The sequence below is a fragment of the Cavenderia fasciculata genome (genome assembly GCF_000203815.1).
Source record: "Cavenderia fasciculata unplaced genomic scaffold Scf_Dfasci-F-a-25c12.r2-5, whole genome shotgun sequence".
Taxonomy (NCBI): domain Eukaryota; phylum Evosea; class Eumycetozoa; order Acytosteliales; family Cavenderiaceae; genus Cavenderia; species Cavenderia fasciculata.
In genome coordinates, this window is record NW_004457729.1 from 94,016 (window position 1) to 112,145 (window position 18,130).

The 18,130-nt window shown below is 33.8% G+C and overlaps 6 protein-coding genes across 6 annotated transcripts; 3 read left to right on the forward strand and 3 right to left on the reverse strand.

Moving 5' to 3' along the window:
* Window positions 1-12: 12 nt before the first annotated feature.
* DFA_00375 (uncharacterized protein) lies at window positions 13-1,136 on the reverse strand (the record flags this gene model as incomplete). The annotated part of the gene is made up of 2 exons (XM_004358307.1): window positions 13-913; window positions 1,018-1,136. 2 exons carry the CDS (start codon window positions 1,134-1,136, stop codon window positions 13-15), a joined length of 1,020 nt encoding a protein of 339 aa, XP_004358364.1.
* Window positions 1,137-1,342: 206 nt separating this feature from the next.
* DFA_00376 (uncharacterized protein) lies at window positions 1,343-2,405 on the forward strand (the record flags this gene model as incomplete). The annotated part of the gene is made up of 2 exons (XM_004358308.1): window positions 1,343-2,015; window positions 2,386-2,405. 2 exons carry the CDS (start codon window positions 1,343-1,345, stop codon window positions 2,403-2,405), a joined length of 693 nt encoding a protein of 230 aa, XP_004358365.1.
* A 1,753-nt stretch (window positions 2,406-4,158) lies between these two features.
* On the forward strand, window positions 4,159-7,251 carry DFA_00377 (uncharacterized protein; the record flags this gene model as incomplete). Its single annotated transcript, XM_004358309.1, has 4 exons — window positions 4,159-4,522; window positions 4,824-4,917; window positions 4,996-5,194; window positions 5,269-7,251. The coding sequence occupies 4 exons, from the start codon at window positions 4,159-4,161 to the stop codon at window positions 7,249-7,251; spliced, it is 2,640 nt and encodes an 879-aa protein (XP_004358366.1).
* A 761-nt stretch (window positions 7,252-8,012) lies between these two features.
* manA (alpha-mannosidase) lies at window positions 8,013-11,273 on the forward strand (the record flags this gene model as incomplete). The annotated part of the gene is made up of 3 exons (XM_004358310.1): window positions 8,013-8,180; window positions 8,340-8,792; window positions 8,871-11,273. The coding sequence occupies 3 exons, from the start codon at window positions 8,013-8,015 to the stop codon at window positions 11,271-11,273; spliced, it is 3,024 nt and encodes a 1,007-aa protein (XP_004358367.1).
* A 194-nt stretch (window positions 11,274-11,467) lies between these two features.
* On the reverse strand, window positions 11,468-14,803 carry DFA_00379 (calmodulin-binding protein; the record flags this gene model as incomplete). Its single annotated transcript, XM_004358311.1, has 4 exons — window positions 11,468-11,510; window positions 11,572-13,829; window positions 13,906-14,076; window positions 14,147-14,803. 4 exons carry the CDS (start codon window positions 14,801-14,803, stop codon window positions 11,468-11,470), a joined length of 3,129 nt encoding a protein of 1,042 aa, XP_004358368.1.
* Window positions 14,804-15,380: 577 nt separating this feature from the next.
* Window positions 15,381-17,963, reverse strand: DFA_00380 (uncharacterized protein; the record flags this gene model as incomplete). Its single annotated transcript, XM_004358312.1, has 2 exons — window positions 15,381-17,622; window positions 17,716-17,963. The coding sequence occupies 2 exons, from the start codon at window positions 17,961-17,963 to the stop codon at window positions 15,381-15,383; spliced, it is 2,490 nt and encodes an 829-aa protein (XP_004358369.1).
* Between the last annotated feature and the right edge of the window lie 167 nt (window positions 17,964-18,130).

The following is an 18,130-nucleotide window of genomic DNA, read 5'->3' on the forward strand; positions in this document are numbered from 1 at the left end:
TTATTTATTTTATTACCTTTTCGATCCCCAATGAAATAATTGTTCTATATCTTCTTCTTCCTCTTCTTCTTCTTCTTCTTCTTCTTCATCCTCTTCCTGTTCATTTTTCTTTTGACTATTATTATTATTATTTGTAGATTGTTGATTAACTTTAACCAAATTCTTTACATGATCTCTTTTTCTTTTTAATTCATTGATTTTAGATTGTATTTGATTTGTTTCATCAGATTGTATGGTATCCAATAAATTCTTTTTTCCATTTTCATTATCATCACCATTATTTTCTTTCTGTTGGTCATCATCATTGCCAGATGACTCTAAATTTGTATTTTCTTGATCTTCTTGACCTTGTTTGATTGCTTCATCAAACTCTGCCATACTATCCAATAATATCTTTTCTTCTTGATTTGACTTTAGTTGTTTCTTTAATTCTTCCTCTGCCTTTAATTGTTCATCTTGGTTATCAAAAAATCCTGCTGGCATACTACCATTATTGAAATTATTATTATTATTATTATTATTGTTATTATTATTATTATTATTATTATTATTATTATTATTATTATTTTCTTCCTCTTCTTCCTTTTCTTCTTCTTCTTCTACTTTATCATTATAGTCATCAAAGAAACCTTTAGGAAGATTCTGTTGTATATCATCTTGTTGTTTGTCTTCCTCCTCCTCCTCCTCCTCCTCCTTTTGAACGTTGACATTATTATTATTTTTGTTGTTTCCATTTAAAGTCTTTAATTTCTTTATAGTTTTATCTTGATCGACGATTGTTGAAGAAGATGATTGTTTTTGATGTGCATCCAAAGCATCACGATGTTTCTTGGAGTTACAATGAACCTTCCAAAATGATTCATTATTTAGACCAAAGTTACATAGAATACATGTTAATTTACCATTTTTATAACTGCGACAAAATAGATTAGATTAATACATTTTATGTATAAAAGTATAGAGTAGATGTATCTATCAATGTCATTTCAAAGTGTCATTCAATAAATGTAAACATACTTTGCAAAAGGAGAATCTATTGTTGTTGTCGTCGTCGTCGTTTTCGTTGAATTGTTGTTGTTATTCGAGGTTGCCCTGGTCTTGTTCATTAATGATTTTAAATCTTGTTGCCTATTCATCATCGTTTGTTGTTGTTATTATTGTTGTTTGAGAATTAAGAATTAATTAATAATTAATGTTATCTCACCTTTTTGTCTCATTGATGAAAAAAAAAAAAGTGATGATCTTTAGATTTAATTATCTCTAACACTAAAATTTATAACAATATATATTTAACTCTTTTAGTTTTAGAACTTTTAAAACATTAACAACGCACAGTAGTAGAATGTCAAACAACAATCAAAACGATGATTTGTTTGACACAACAATTGTCAATCACTATTATTCATCATCTGAAACACAGTCTACTCGAGAATCACAAATGACGATCATAAACACTCTAGCTCAGTATGTTGTCGCTCCCTCAAAAGAGATCACTTTTCATCATCCAGGTAGTTACGGTGGCAGTACTGGTATTGACGTTGACAATCCAACACAGTCTTCTTGGAATTGGAGTCGTGCTAGATACTATGTTAAAGTGTCGATTGTTGGCAAGAAACAACTAAACATGTTGCAGGTCATTTCAAAGAGTGACAAGAAAACTGAAACTAGCCTCGTTGCCAGTAGATACTTGGACACTCGAGAGACTAGATCAATCAAGCCCCCATTCTCTCAAATGTTTCCATCTTGTCGACCTCTGATGTTCAAACCACCTACCACTTCAAGTGTTGCTCCTACTCCTAATCCTACTCTTGCTCCTACTTCTGTTGCAACTGGCATTAGCATTAGTAGTAATGTAGTAGTATTTTCACAAACACCCATTCAACCAAACAACAATCAATTGAATCCACCATCTCCTTTGGTTGTCAAACCTCATCCACCCTCGCTTCCTCTCTCACTTCCTCTCTCACTTCCTCTCTCACTTTCTCCTTTGAATTTGTCGTTGGCTCAGTCAATTTGTAGGTTATTGGAACAACCTCAGGAACTGACTCCGATGCTATGCTATTTTATTGAATCGTCTTTACAACCTTTGATGATAAGAAACTTGGACAATGATGTTAAAAGTAAACGGTATGAAATTAACAATATTGCCCCAGCAGTGGGATAATGGTTCTATAGGGCCATCCTCCTCCTCCATTCCAAGAGATCACAAAGCTTAGGAATGAAGTTGTTGTTCCCAAAGCGGAATTACCTCAAAAAGGTCGAAAAATAAATTGTTGTCGACAACAGATTTTGCCAGTTTTAACTTTTTAATAGAGTTGATGCTATGCCCCACGTTGCACAAATATATATGACCCTGCAAACGGATAATACGATTTTTATTTTTAGGTTGCTCAATGATTAGTTGAATTGAATGGAAACTGTTTGTGAACGATGTGATGACATACCTTGGTGTGTTGAGGTGAACAATAATCGAGAACTTTTCAAAAGATCCACACTGCAGTCTAACCCCTCCCTCCCATTATTTAAATGTGGCCTACTATAAAAAACATCATCGCCGTCTTCTTCGTATTGTCGGCAAAGAAAGAACTTCATCTTTTACCCTAAACCTTTGATACCAACCAACCCTCTTTATGTGTATCACATCATCATCTATTCATCCATCATCATCGTAACTAACTAGTTAACTGTTGTTAGTTCATTGATTTGTATTGGTTATCACAAACATTGATACTTACTTTTGGTCCTCCCTTCCTCCTCCTCCTCAGCTGAGCTCAGATACCACCAACCCTATAGTTGTTTGTATACCAACCACATCTACCTTACCTCTTCATCTAAATATACAACAACAACAACGCAACAGGTGAACAACAAAACACTCTCTACTATATAGTTATAATAATAATAATAATAATAATAATAATAATAATATTGTAGTAGCAGGTAATAGCAGAGTAGTAGCAAGTATATTATTGTATTGATAATATTTTCAAACAACAAACCACCATTCCGCATATACCTCAAACTGCTGTTGGGTGTGTGTGTATATATATATATAAGCTTTGTTGCGCTGTTATAAAAAAAGAGAGAGAGTAAGTCACACCAAAGAGATAATAATAAACAAAACAGTGAGCAGATAGATACAAACAAGTAAAAGACAACAAAGGAGATACAAAAATAAAAAAAAAGCAGCATACCGTTTGTGAAGATTAACAATCATCATCCATCCATCAAACAACAATTCATTCATTTTAAAAGAAGATCTATAGAGCATTAACAAACTCAGTTCTCAAAAATACACAACTGTCATCTACACCAACGCACACACACCTATCCATTTTCACCCAACAAACACACACATTGTGATACAATTTTGGATTGAAAACCCCCAAAGAGTGTGATTGCAACACCAAAAACATAGTAACAAACGATCGACAGCGTATCACGACATACACCCCAACCCACAATTTTCATATGGTTTGGTTGTGAAACCTCAAATCAACTCAGTCAACATCATCATCTGATCAATTTGTTGTCAGCAGAAAGCAACAGCAGTGGCGGAATTGAAACACAAACATCGGACTGTTCCGTATCAAATTTCCCAACAACACATCAACAAATATTTAAATTGTGTTCACGACATGCACCCACCCACTTCTAAAAGATATCCCAACAACAAACAAAACAATATCAAACAATATATTGTTTGTTACCTTTTGACAAAGAAGAGGAATAGAGGTATCCTCAACAATCACCCAACAATCTCTTGTTCTTATTATTATTGTCCTCTCTCCTTTTTTCTTTTTTTTTTTTTTGTAAAATATATATATATATTAATATATATATATATCTATATTTAATATATAACATCATACATTGTCGGCCAAATAACATCATCAATTTGAATATCTCATCATCACTCTTTTTTAACTCCAAAAATTAGGATCGACACACACACAATCAATCAACTATCCAGTACAGAGAGAGAATAATATTATATTGACACACAATACCTTTTTTTTTGAAAAAAAGACTCTTTATTCCATCTTTTTCCAGAAATAGAATAGAGCAGAGATATATAGTTATCGCCAGTGGCAACAGCAGCAGGTAGCAGCAGGTAGCAGCAACAGCAGCAGCAACAACAATCAACCAATAAAAAAAATGGCGACTAATCCTTCGACCAGCCCACCTCTGTCGTCACCTTCTTCTTCCAGCTCGTCTCCTCTGTCGACATCGTCAACATCGGTGTCGTCCAACAGCGGTATCAGCAACAATACTAGTTGTGGTAGTGGTGACAATACGGCGACACACAATTCACCCCAAATGTCATCGTCATCTTCTTCACACTATCAAATCAATACCACCACCACGATACTATCATCATCGCCACCAATCCAATTTTTCAACCCCAACGGTAGCATCATCACTACCCCACCAAAAAATAGCGGATCACCAACACCCACATTATCATCATCGAAAATGACCAAATCAAAGCAGCAACAACAACAACAACAACAACAACAAAGTAAGTAAATAACATTGTTTTGATATAGCATGTCAAACATCTCATTTTCTATCTACCTATACCCCCCTCTTCCTCTATTCAATTCTATCTTTTTTCAATAATCTTATTATTAATCTCCTTCTCTTTTATTTTTTAATTATTTACCTTTTTATTTAATTTATCTGATCAACATTAATATTAATCATTAATGTTACTTTAGAAGGATCTTTGGCAATGGTAAGTTCAAAAAGGAAAAAAGATGGATGAAATAGAAATTCCAAGTTTACTCATTATTATTTATTATTTATTTATTTATAGACAGAAAAAGATGTTTTGGAGGCATTATCCATATCAACATTATATGTCACCAATTTAGATACTGCTATGAATATAAATCAAATTCTTTCAGCTTTTAGGTTTGTATTTCACCAAAAAAAAAAAATCCAAACACTTATTATAATATTTACAATTTTTTATTATTATTATTATTTTAGTGTATTTGGTCCATTAGTTTATACAGATTGCGTTTTCATCAACAATTATGTTTTTATTAGATTCATTAATAGAGCTGATGCCGAAAAGGCAATGGCAAAGTTGAATGGTGTCTATCTTGGAAGTAATCAAATTCATATAAAATGGGGTGATTCTTATGATCAAAGAACTAGTATACATATAACTTTTGATCCTCAAAGTGTAAGAAACAAAAAAAAAAACAAAACAAAAACAAACATTTTTTAATTATTATTATTATTATTATTTTATTTTAGGCATGTGTTGATTTTCATAAATATATATTTTTACAATGTAGAGAATTTGGAAAGATTAATCATTGTAATATACCAAAGAGTGAAAATGGAAATTATGAAGGTTTTGGTTTTGTTCATTTTAAAGATTCAGACAATGGATTGATGGCTGCCAACAAGGCTATTGAATTCTTTTCAAAAAATACAGTTCAAGGTACTGTTTTACATTGTTCCTACTCTAAAAAGAAATTGGCAAGCATTAGTCAGACGACTGGACACAAGACAAAGAGACCACAAGTATTTTCGCCCACCTTTAATGCTGCTGCCATGCCATCCATGGTTAACAGCAACGGTACCATCGCCACCTCTTCACTCAAACTTAGTGATCCTCAAATACTCAATGATCTCTTTTCGAGTGCACCAATTCCAATCGTCAATACCACTACCTCTTCTTCCAACAACAACAACGCAATCAACAATCTATCAAGATCCCTTCAAAATTTGGCCATGCCAAGTGATCGTTCACCACCTCCCCCACCTCACAACTACGTTCAACAACACCAATCACAACCATTCCAATTACAAAATAATAATTTAAATAACAGTGGAAACGGAATTGGTTCATCGTGGAACCAATTTTCCCAACAATCAATCCAATATCAACCAACATTTTCCTCATACGAACACAACAAACAAAGTTTTCCTTCACCACCAACATTATCAACAAAACAACAAAATATGTTAATCAACAATAATAATAATAATAATAGTGGTGTTAATATTAATAATATTGGGGAACAATCAAACTTTCAAAATGGTGGTCAATTTTCATTTCAACCAAATAGTTTATCACCTATTTCGACGCCAAACAACAACCAAAATAGCAGTAATTTTGGTACTCCATCGTATCATCATCATCATCACCATCTTCATCACCATTCAAATACTTCATCATCTTATTTATTACCAGCAAGCATTAGCAATGGTTTTTCAAACAACAACAACAACCCTTCACCCATACCCTCATCTGTAAACAGCAGTTCTCGAATGATCGATACCATCCAATCTCCACCACCGATTGCTTCTGTCATGTCTCAGAAGACTTCTGCCACTGCCGACGGTGGGATGCACGGTGGAGGCCCAAACGGGGAAGACGCAGGAGGCTGGATTAATAGTCCCTCCATCGATCTAGACCATCTCGACCATCAAATCAAAAAATTAAACGATCTTAAAAAAGTTTTGGAAGACTATAAACACTCAAATAACAATAACAATAATAGTGGTAATAATAATAATAATAATGGTCAACTATCACAACAACAACAAAATATCCATCACCATATTCTTTACGGAAGTGGTTCAAGTCCTACATCTCCTCCTCCACAACATCAACCTCATCCACCACGTTTGGAAGAACTTTTCAAATCTGGAGTTAATGGTAATGGTTTTGGTGGCGGTGGATCTTGTACACAACAAAATTCTTCTTATCTTCAACAATCACCTATACTTTCACCACCAACTGCACCTGCGACAACTCAACAACAACATTTTTTGCAATCCAATCATCATCATCATCATCAACATCATCAACATCAACAACATCAACAACAACAACAACTTTTTAGACATGGTGCATACACATCACCAAAATCTAAAAGTCATTCATCTATTGATTATATAAGTAATATCAATGGTGATCATATTCCTTTTAATTTTATAAATAGTAATGGAAATGGAAATGGTAATAGTAATATGATGATGATGTCATCTATATCAACAACACCATCACCATTACAATCGCCGCCACCAACACCACCACCACCACAACAACTACCTCAATATGAATATCAACAACCTCAAATCAAGAGGATGACCTACAAGCCACAACAACCACCACAACCACTTCAACTCCAACAAATATCTACAAGCGCCAACCAAAATCATAATAATACAAAAATAAGAATTAATATGACCAACAACAACAATAATTATAACAAGAGCAAATAATAATAATAATAATAATCTTTCATGTACAGACACGTAGATGGTTAGAAACCATTTAACAATAATAATAATAATATAGATATTTATATAAACAAAACAAAACAAAACAAAAAAAAAAGATAGCATTATTAAGAGAGATTGATATCAAAAAAATGTATAAATAAGAAAAAAAAAGAAAAAAAAGAAAATAATCATCAACAACAACAAAAATCAATATTACACACTTAATATTCAATCATATTATTCTTTCACCAAAACCAAACCAAACCAAACTACATTATTTGCACATTTAGAATTAAATAATTCTTTGTTTATCCCAAACACCCTTTTCCGATTTGCAGCATCCTCAAAAGATGATCCTTGCTCAAAACAATACAAACTCTAGAGACGACGACTACTCATCATCAATCATACATTTATTCTATTTTATATATAATATATATATAACCGGTTCCGCTTGTTTCCCACCAGGGTCAAGGACTCCGTTAAAAATGATCAAAAATAAATAAAATAAAATAAAATATTGATACAGGACAACAACTCAAAAAAGATATTTAAAAAAAAGGGGGGGGGGAATGGATAGAGATTGTGTGTGGTAGCGTGGGAATTGAATTATTGACACAATAAATTTTCAGACCAAGGAAACAACAGGTTCTTCATCAATCAATTTCATAATTAAAGCGAATCAACAACACACAATAATTATTATTATTATTTATCTGTATATAATTTATTAGTATTTCTTATTTTATATATCTAAACAAATGATGATCAAACAAACTTTATTGTTGTTTGCAACAATAATATTGTTATTTTCATCAACTACTTTGATCGAAGCACGTAAAACACTTTACAAAGGATCAAATAAACCAAAGATTGAACCACCAGAATCATCTGTTTTAAATGTTCACATTGTTGCTCATACTCATGATGTAAGTTAAATTTTAAAAGTATAATAGAAGAGTTAGCTCCTACAATTGATCAGATAGGAGATTAAAAGATATTTTTTTTCAAAATAATCTAAAAAAAAAAAAATCTCATCTTATCTTTCTTTATCTTTTTTAACCCTTTTTTATGATCATTTTTTTTAGGATGTAGGATGGTTAAAGACAGTTGATCAATATTACTATGGATACAATTTAACCAATTTTAATGGAGGTGTTCAATACACTTTAGATACTGCTATCACTTGTCTACTTCAAAATCCAAATAGAAGATTCATCTATGTAGAGATTGCTTACTTTCAAAGATGGTGGAATGAACAGACTGTAGAGATGCAAAAGCTTGTTACTAGTCTAGTCAAGAGTGGTCAACTTGAATTCATCAATGGTGGCTATTGCATGAATGATGAAGCTACCACCTACTATGATGATATCATCGATCAAATGACTGTCGGTCATCAATTCATCCTTGACAACTTTGGTGTCGTACCAAAGATTGGCTGGCATATTGATCCTTTTGGTCATAGTTCTTCTCAAGCTTCTTTGTTTGGTGCTATGGGTTTTGATGCTTTTATTATTGGTAGAATTGATTATCAAGATATTGTAAGAAAAAGATTAAATTATTATTTATTAAATTAATTAACTTATTAAATTTATTTTCTATTTATTATTTATTTTTAGGCAGGAAGATTAGAAAATAAACAAATGGAATTTGTTTGGAGAGGATCAAAATCACAACCAAAATATGATATCTTTACATCGGTGCTAAGAGCAATGTATTGTACTCCAAATGGATTTGATTTTGAACAAGGTGATACACCAATGCAGACTGATCCAAATCTCTTTGATGTCAATGCTCAACAACGTGCAGATGAATTTGCTGCTATTGCACTAGAATATGCCACTCACTACCAAACCAACAATGTACTCATTCCATTTGGATGTGACTTTGCCTACATGAACGCTCAAATGTACTTTAAAAACATTGACAAGTTGATGGACTATATCAACTCTAACCCACAATACGGTCTCAATCTCATCTACTCTACTCCATCAATCTATATTGATGCTGTCAACAAGGCCAATCTTGTATGGGACGTCAAGACTGACGATTTCTTCCCATACGCCGATGACCCCTACTCGTATTGGACCGGTTACTTTGTTAGTCGTCCAGCCCTCAAAGGATACGTTCGTCAAAACAGTCAATTGCTTCATGTTGCCGAACAACTATTGGTTACTGGTCAAGCTGACATTCCAAACGTCCAAAGTTACATTGATTCTATCATGCCACTTCGTGAAGCCATGGGTGAAGCTCAACACCACGATGCCGTCTCTGGAACTGAAAAACAAGTCGTTGCCGATGACTATGCTGCCCGTCTTGCCATTGGTAACACTGCCACTCTCAATGCCATGAACAATGTACTAGGATCACTCTTGACAACCAACTCTCTCAAGCCACTTGCTAGTCCAGCCATGTCTTTTTGTCCATTCCTCAATATTTCAGTATGTCCTGCCACCTCTGTTCTCACCAACCACGGAACTAGTGTACCCGTCATCCTCTACAATCAACTCGGTCAAACTCGTTTCGAACATGTTAATATCCCCATCCCCGTAGCAAACGTCACCGTCTCTGATTCCAATGGAATTGTCCGTTCTCAAGTCACACCAAACTCTAATTCTTCTCTTGGTTATGTTCTTACCTTCCTCGCTCAAATCCCACCTCTTGGTTTCTCTACCTATATCATTGAAAACTCTGGTCAAGAAGAATCAACCATGACCGAATACGTTGAACCAAAGATGATCAAACCATCAAGTAGTAATATCATTTTTGCCAATCAATTTGTATCTGTTACCTTTGACTCTGCAACTGGTGGTATCATGTCTATCACCAATATCTCATCGGGAGACCAAATCCAAATCAGTCAACAATACATGTTCTATTTGCCATCGCTCGGTGATAGTGCCAGTGGACAACCATCCGGTGCCTATATCTTCCGTCCCATCAATACCTATCCATTCAACTACAACAACCAAACTGTAAAGGTAACAGTCAGCCAAGGTTCAACTGTCCAAGTACTTACTCGTTACTGGTCACCAACCATGATTCAAATCTTCCGTCTCTACGATGGTGTCCCATACCTCGAGATTGAAGAAACAGTTGGTCCAATCGACATTAGTGACGGTATTGGAAAGGAGGTCATCACTCAATGGAACACCTCTCTCAACACCAAGCAAACCTGGTGGACCGACTCTAACGGACAAGAAATGCAAGAACGTGTATACAACTTCCGTGACACCTGGGATCTCAACGTAACACAACCAGTCTCTGACAATTATGTCCCCATCAATGCCATTTCCTATATCCAAGACACTGAAAAGAACCTTCAACTCACCTTTGTTGTAGATCGTTCTCGTGGTGGTGCATCACTTGGCAATGGTGAACTAGAGATGATGCTTCATCGTCGTACCTTGTTGGATGACTGGAGAGGAGTTGGTGAACCAATGAACGAATCAACCCAAATCGTCACTACCACCCGTGTTATTTTCCATCCAATCAACGACCAAGTTCAATCCTACTATAGATATTTTGCTCAGGAACTCCAACACCCAATCTATCCAACCTTTACCCAAAGCAACATGGATGCCTCTGTATGGAACAATCTCTACAGTGGAACCTACTCCCCACTCACCACTGATCTTCCATATGGTCTCAAGGTTCAATCTCTCCAATGGGTCGATGACACTCAAGACACTATTGTTCTACGTCTTGAAAACATCTTCCAGGTCGATGGTATCGATACATATGATCCAGTTGTCATCAATTTCGATATTGCAGGAATGTTTAGTTATCTCAATGTCACATCGGTCACTGAAATGACTCTATCATCGGTTGCCAAACTCTCAAGTGTCAATAGATTGCAATGGCAAACTAATTCAGAGTACCAACAAGCCAAGGAAGATCTCTACAAGCTCTATCCAACAAAGGATTTGGAAATTAATGATCAAACAAATTCCTTCAACATTCAAGTTGGTCCAATGGATATTAGAACTTATCTAATTACTGTAACTTCAAATTCAATTTAAACAAAAAAAAAAAAGATATAAATCAAATCAAATTTAAAAATCTAAATAAATATATTTAATGTAATAAAAATAGATATATATAAATATAAATAGATTGTTTTTAACAATAAAATCTTTTGAAAAAAAAGTATATGATACTAATTATACAATTATTTTCCAAGCCTTTACAAGTTTTTTTTATTTTTCAAACATAATTATCTATATTGTGGAGGTAAAGTTTGTGGAAGACTCATAAAACTAAATTAAAAAAGAAAAAAGTTAGTAAATAATATACATATTATTAATACTCTTTACTTACAATGCAGATAAAATAACAAATGATACTAAAATATGAGCAATTGTTGAAAGAGGAGGTAGAAAAGATTTTGATTTCTTTTTCTCTGAATGTTTGACTGAAAATATATTTTCCATAATTCCATCTGCTCCACCTCGGTGATGAAGACTGGCAGCTTCTACAATACTAGAGTCACTATCGCTCATCAATGGTTCACTTCTTTGTTTTCCAAATGAAGATGATCTCTTTCTCATGGCAGTGATCATAGGTCTACTACGACTACCATTACTATAACTGTGTTGTCTTCTTCTGTTGATGATTTGTTGTTTTCTATAACGCTCATCATCAATTTCTGAAACTTCAGTTGTACTAAACTCATCTTGTTCATCATCTCCCTGGTGATAAAAGCCATCTTCTTCTTCTTCTTCTTCTTCCTCTTCCTCTTCCTCTTCATCTTGATAATAATCTCTATCTCGTTGATCTTGGGTTTCCTCTTCATAGTCATCTTCATCTTCATCTGTTGTATATTTATAACTCTTCTTTTTACTATTCATTTTGTTGAAAGATGTCGATGATGATTTGATTGGTGCTATAGATGTAGTGGCTAAATTTGACGAGGATGATGATTGCCTATTGTTGTTGCTATGAAAATGTTGTTTACTTGGTGATGATGGAGGGGAAGTTGGAGTACTATTTATGACTGTAGCTACCATGGTGGCAGGAATAGTTGAAGTAGCAGTAGTAGTGGCAGTAACCAAAGGTGCTGTGGATAGTGGTGCTACAGTAGTAGTAAGTGGAGTGACCAAACTAGTTGGTTTTGTGGATCTTCTAACAAAAAAGTCATTTGGAGCAATAACTGATGGAAGGCCAAGAATCTGAAGGTTTTGTTTGATCTTGTCAATAAAGTAGGTTTTGGTAGCAGCCGACTTTAGTGTAGAGAAGGCCTTTTTGGCATCAGATTCTGTCTCATAGGTGATGACTATTTTATGTTCATCCCAAAACTCTTGAACACGAACAATATTTCCAAACTCTCGAAACAGTGACAAAAAGTGACTAGTTCTTAGTCGCCTCAAGTCGTCCTTGTCGGCATAAATATTGAGATCATCAAAAGTTATACCTCCAACGAAAATCTTTGATGAAGAGTTTGATAATGGTTGTTGTTGTTGTTGTTGTTCTACTAGTAGTGGTGATGGTGTGACAATGTTGTTGTTATTGTTGGTGTTGCTGGTTGATAAAAGTGGAGATGCAATTACTAAATTACCAAGATTGTTTGATTGTGTTTGTGGTGATTGAATTGGTGGTTGTTGTTGTTTACCAATAGGTATACTTGGAATACCATGAAAACTATTACTATTGTTAGTGGCACTACCATTGATGGGTAAATCAGATTTTGATGGTGAATAAATTTGATTAAACAAATCATTTTTGTAAATAAATGTTGAGTCAAATTCAGCAACCTTGTCAAAAACATGACGTTGTTGATGGTTGGTATCAATAGATAGTAATGATTCGACGGAAATATTATTATTCCTTGTAATATTATTGATAATTGAATCATATTGAGAAGGTGGTTGTTGTTGTTGTGGTTGAGATGATGATGATGGTGGTGGTGGAATGGTAACAGAATTAGTTGATGATGTTGATGATGAAGATGTGGATGTAAAATTATTAAATGAAATTGGTGATTTTCTATGATTGGTATTATTATTATTATTATTATTATTAGTAATCTTGCTATTGTTGTTGTTACTGTTGTTTCTATTAAGATTGGTACTATTTAACAATTGATGTAGATGAATACCCATTGAAGGTGGTGGGACTTGTTGTTGACTAATACTGTCTCTTGGTTGTTGAGGTTGTGGCTTTTCAATTGAATTGTTGTTGTTGTTGTTATTGATATCTAATACCATTGAACTACTATCATTATCATTTCCAAATTTGCTATTCTCTGGTACCAATTCTTCTTCACCAACAGCTCCACCCAATTCATGTTCTTCAAAATCCAATGATTCAAACTCTGTGAATCTCTTTAATTCGTTGGTCTGACCAAAATCTGATGACGATGAAAATCTGCTACTATTTTGAATACTATTGATCTCTTCAATCGATCTAGACTCTTTTATGATTTCCTGAGGAGGAGGAGATGGTGATGAATATAGAGTTGGAACACTACCACCACTACCATTCATATTGATATTATTCTTGTCTATAGGTGGTGGAACAGCTTCAGATGAACTAGATGGTGACGGTGATAAAATAATTGGTGATTCTTGAGTTTGATTCTAAAAAAAAGAACAGATAATTAATATAAAAGTCTTTGATAGTCATAGTCGTCGTTATTAATATTATTATATTTACCTTTGCATTTTGAGTTGTAATTCTATAGGGTTCAAAATCCAACAATTGCTTTTTAAAAGCACAATGATGTACAAACTCTTTCAATAGAATAGGTATTCCCATTTGTTGAGCTTGTTGTACCTTTGTTGTATTCTCTAAAAATCCTTGATACGTTGTAATCAAATGTGTTGCCTACATAGAATCATTAAATATTAATATATACTCTTTTTAAGGAGCGAATGGTTCATTGTTGTTAATATACCTTTGAACTACATGAATAGCAACTTTTACCACCGTTTCTCTTGATGATTTTCACAAGGTCCATCTTTCTCTTGAGGTTGATCGATTGATCAATAACAAAACCAAGATTCTCAAAGATATTGGATACTGGATGACTTTGTTCATGTTGATCTTGTAATAATTCATCCTTTTCATAATTAGCAGCATTCTGTTGTTGCAAGTTAATGTTGTTGCTATTTTGATTCTGTTGTTGATTGGTTGATACGTTGTTGTTGTTGTTGTTATTATTAATCTTTTTAATTGGGGTATTATTATTATTCTTTTGTTGTGTTGTTACTGAGGATGAAGATGAGGATGGGGAGGTGTTTATTTTTTTCGGTTGTTGTTGATGATCATGATGAGCAACATTCAAGAGTGGTTGAGGTGTTAGTGATATACCTATAACTTTAACCTCTCCTCCTGATGTTGATAAAGATGATGAAGATGTTGAAGAAAAACCTTGTTCTTCTTTGATTGCTGCTGCTGCTACTAGTGATGCTTTATCATCTAGTATAACTTTTGTTGTTGTTGTTGTTGTTGTTGTTGCAAAATCATGATCTTTGGTATCTGTGATTTGTTGCTGCTGCTGTGATGTAGTAGTGTCATGATGATAATTACTTTCAACTACAATGTCCTCCATCGGTCCAATAATCAATTGATTGAATGAATGAATAAACAAGATGCTAAATGATAATTGGTTTGATATATATACAATGTTATTAATTGTTAGTGTGATTGGTGTTATGATTTAATGATGAATAAGACAGAGGGGCAGTAGTAGTAGTAATAATAAACAAATATCTCTTTAATACAGAACAAGCAACAACAACACAAAAAGGATTGTTGTTCTCAAGCCGTTTTAAAGACTCTGACGTTGTGTGGGTGTGTTTGTGGGGGTATTGATTTTGCGGGTATTGTGATTGTGGGTGTTGTTACAGTGAGCAGAAAAAATACGACGGGTGCGGTGGAGAGGGAAAGTGATGAATTTAATCTTTATGTTGTAATGAAACCAAGACACTGAATTTAGAGTTTAGGCTCGCTCAACAAGAGATCTCTTTTGTACAATTGTTGTTTGAAAAGATGAATAATCAAACAAACTTTCGATAGCAGTGGTCTGTTCAAAACACCAGCAACAGAATGACGCCAAACTGCGAAAAAAAAAAAAAAACTCCCCAACGATAAAATATTAATATTATTTTCAAGATTTATTTATTTATTTATTTCTTATTATTATTATTATTATTATAAGCTTTAATCAAAGGATATAAAAGATTAATTATTTCCTTTTGATTTAAAGTGGTTGCAGTATCAAACATAAATTCAAGTAATGTTGGTTGTTGGTGTTGTTGGTTAAATCTTTTTAATTTCTTTTGGTTTAATAGTCTTGGGGGACCTGATGACATTCTCAATGGTTCTTTGAATTGATTAGGTGTTGATTGAATGAGTTTAATACAATGTTTGATAATGGGGATACTATTACAAGTGATGGCAAATTTAATGTATTCTTGTTTTAAAAATACATTACTACCGATTGATGGGACGTTGTAAGTGTCGTTGCAATATTGTATCAAATTGACATGTCCATTTTTAAATGCCACTGGGTAAATGGTTACTTGAAGTTCTGCTTCTATTGAAAAGGTACGTTCGTATTGATTCCTCGGTGCACTGAGTTTACCCAATTGAAAGAGAATGTCGAGTTTGGTAGTGTCGTTTGAATGAGCTGCCTCTGTCCAACAAAAGTTACCAAACAATGCGTTGAAATGTTTTCCGGGGACATAGATGCTTCGAGGGTTCATGGTAGCATCGAAAAAGAAATCCAACAATGGTTTGTATGGTACAACGAGTCCAAGGTTTATCCCATAGTCTGGTAGATCGACCAACCTTGGCAAGAGTAAAAGCTTCTTGATGACAGAGAGGTTACAAAAGATAATGGCCAATTCAATAAAATAGTTTAATATTCGTGGGATCCAATGACACTGAGACGATTGAAAGAGGTGATGTATCTTGTTGTAATGTTTGAGTACAAAGTAAGAGGGTTTCCATGTTTTGTCGAGAATGGGTCGGGTGCACAAAATACCTACACATTCTTCTGGGTATGTCTCGATGAGCAAGAGGAATGTGTTGAGGCTGTCGGCTCTACCAGATTCAACTAAAAGCTTTTCGAGAGCTTCGACGACGATATAGGAATAGAGTTGAATGATCGTACTGATCATTTCAACGTGATCGGTTTTACAAGCATAAATGAGTATGTTTTCCAATGTTTCTTGTCGATATGTGTAATTGGGGGCTACGTATGACAACACTTGAGGGTCATTACGGACAGTTGGTCCATAAATGGCATGGAGTGATTCTGTGGTGTTGTTTCGAGAGACCATCTTTTGTTCAAAGTATTGGACCACTGAAACACTACACACAAGACACGCACTTTTAAAGACCGATAAATAATTGATCCATGATTTTGGTACAAACGTTTGAAGATAATTATCAACTGCCACATGGAATGGTACCGCCGTCCCATCATCATAGTCTGCTCCATCTTTGACCGTCAATGAACCAAGAAAAGTCATTGAACAAGCAATATTTTCATCCAATGTTCTATACTCTACTTTTAACAATGAAACCATATCGATAAAGTAAAAAAGATCTACTAGTTGTTTAAAGGTGAATGGTTCGTTCTTTACAGGTGTAGTAGCATTCCACAAACTTGGTTTGTTGATTTTAAACTGGTCGATTAATTTTTTTTCAATCGAATCTCTAGAGTTGAATATTTCTACATGTCGATACATGATTAATCTCCAAATATCTTTGATAGTGGCCATGTGTTGATCTTGAATGGTCAATGGATTACAAAGGACCGATTCAACAAAATCATAAAGTGCAACTAGGTTGAACGGAATGATATGCATTTCATCGGTCATGTACGCCAACGATTGTATATCAAATTCCATAATGAGATCCCTGTTGATTATACGTGTCCAAGTATCAGGTATCCTCACTTGACCATGTCTCGATTTAGGGTCAACACCCATAATCATTTTACATATGATTGTACAGTGTTGTTGGTTAGGACTATAGTCTAAAAGGTCTCTTCCATGATGGTTATTGTATCTATCCAATTGTTGGATACAAATGTGAGTGACAAACTGTTTGAATGCATAGTTTTGACTCTTTGATGCTATTTCATAGATCAATGACATCGAACCAATTGACATGTCTTCTGCATACAACATTAAAAGTTTCTCCAATAATATTAAATTACCTCCAACAATTGCTTTTTTAATATCATTTTCTCGATTTCGTACTGGCATGTTGGCAATTACTTTATCGATTAAAGCAGATGGCATTGGTGATTGTTCAGTACAATACTCCATCCAAGAATATAATGTATCTTCTTCAAATATATGTCCTGCATTATATTTATCTTTTAGTAATGATGAATATCCATTTACAAGTAACCACCTAAAACAATAATAATAATAATAATAAGAAAATAAAACTATATTAATTAATCAATAACATTTAGAAACATAACTATATAGTCGTGTTACATACTTTAAATTATTTGCATTATAATATGTTTTAATACAATGATCTGGACCCTTGTATTGTTGTTGTTGTTGTTGTGATTCAACATCACCTTTTCCTTCAATAATAATATCTCTTGATCTAACTCTAGCACATTGTCTTGTAATTGTTGATATCTGGTTTAATATTATACGTCTTAGATATCTCATTCTAAATATAGATATAAAGGTTATATCTAATGATGACTGTCTTTTTTCTTCTTGTTGTTGTTCCATCGTATATTTATATCTATATCTACGTTGTACAACAATACATAATAATAATAATACAAATGATAGTCATAGTTGTACTAGTAGTAGTAGTAGTTTTAACTATAGTTGTTAAAAAATGAAGAAGAACTTCTTCTCAATGTTGCACAACCAATTTTATTTTATTTTTTTTT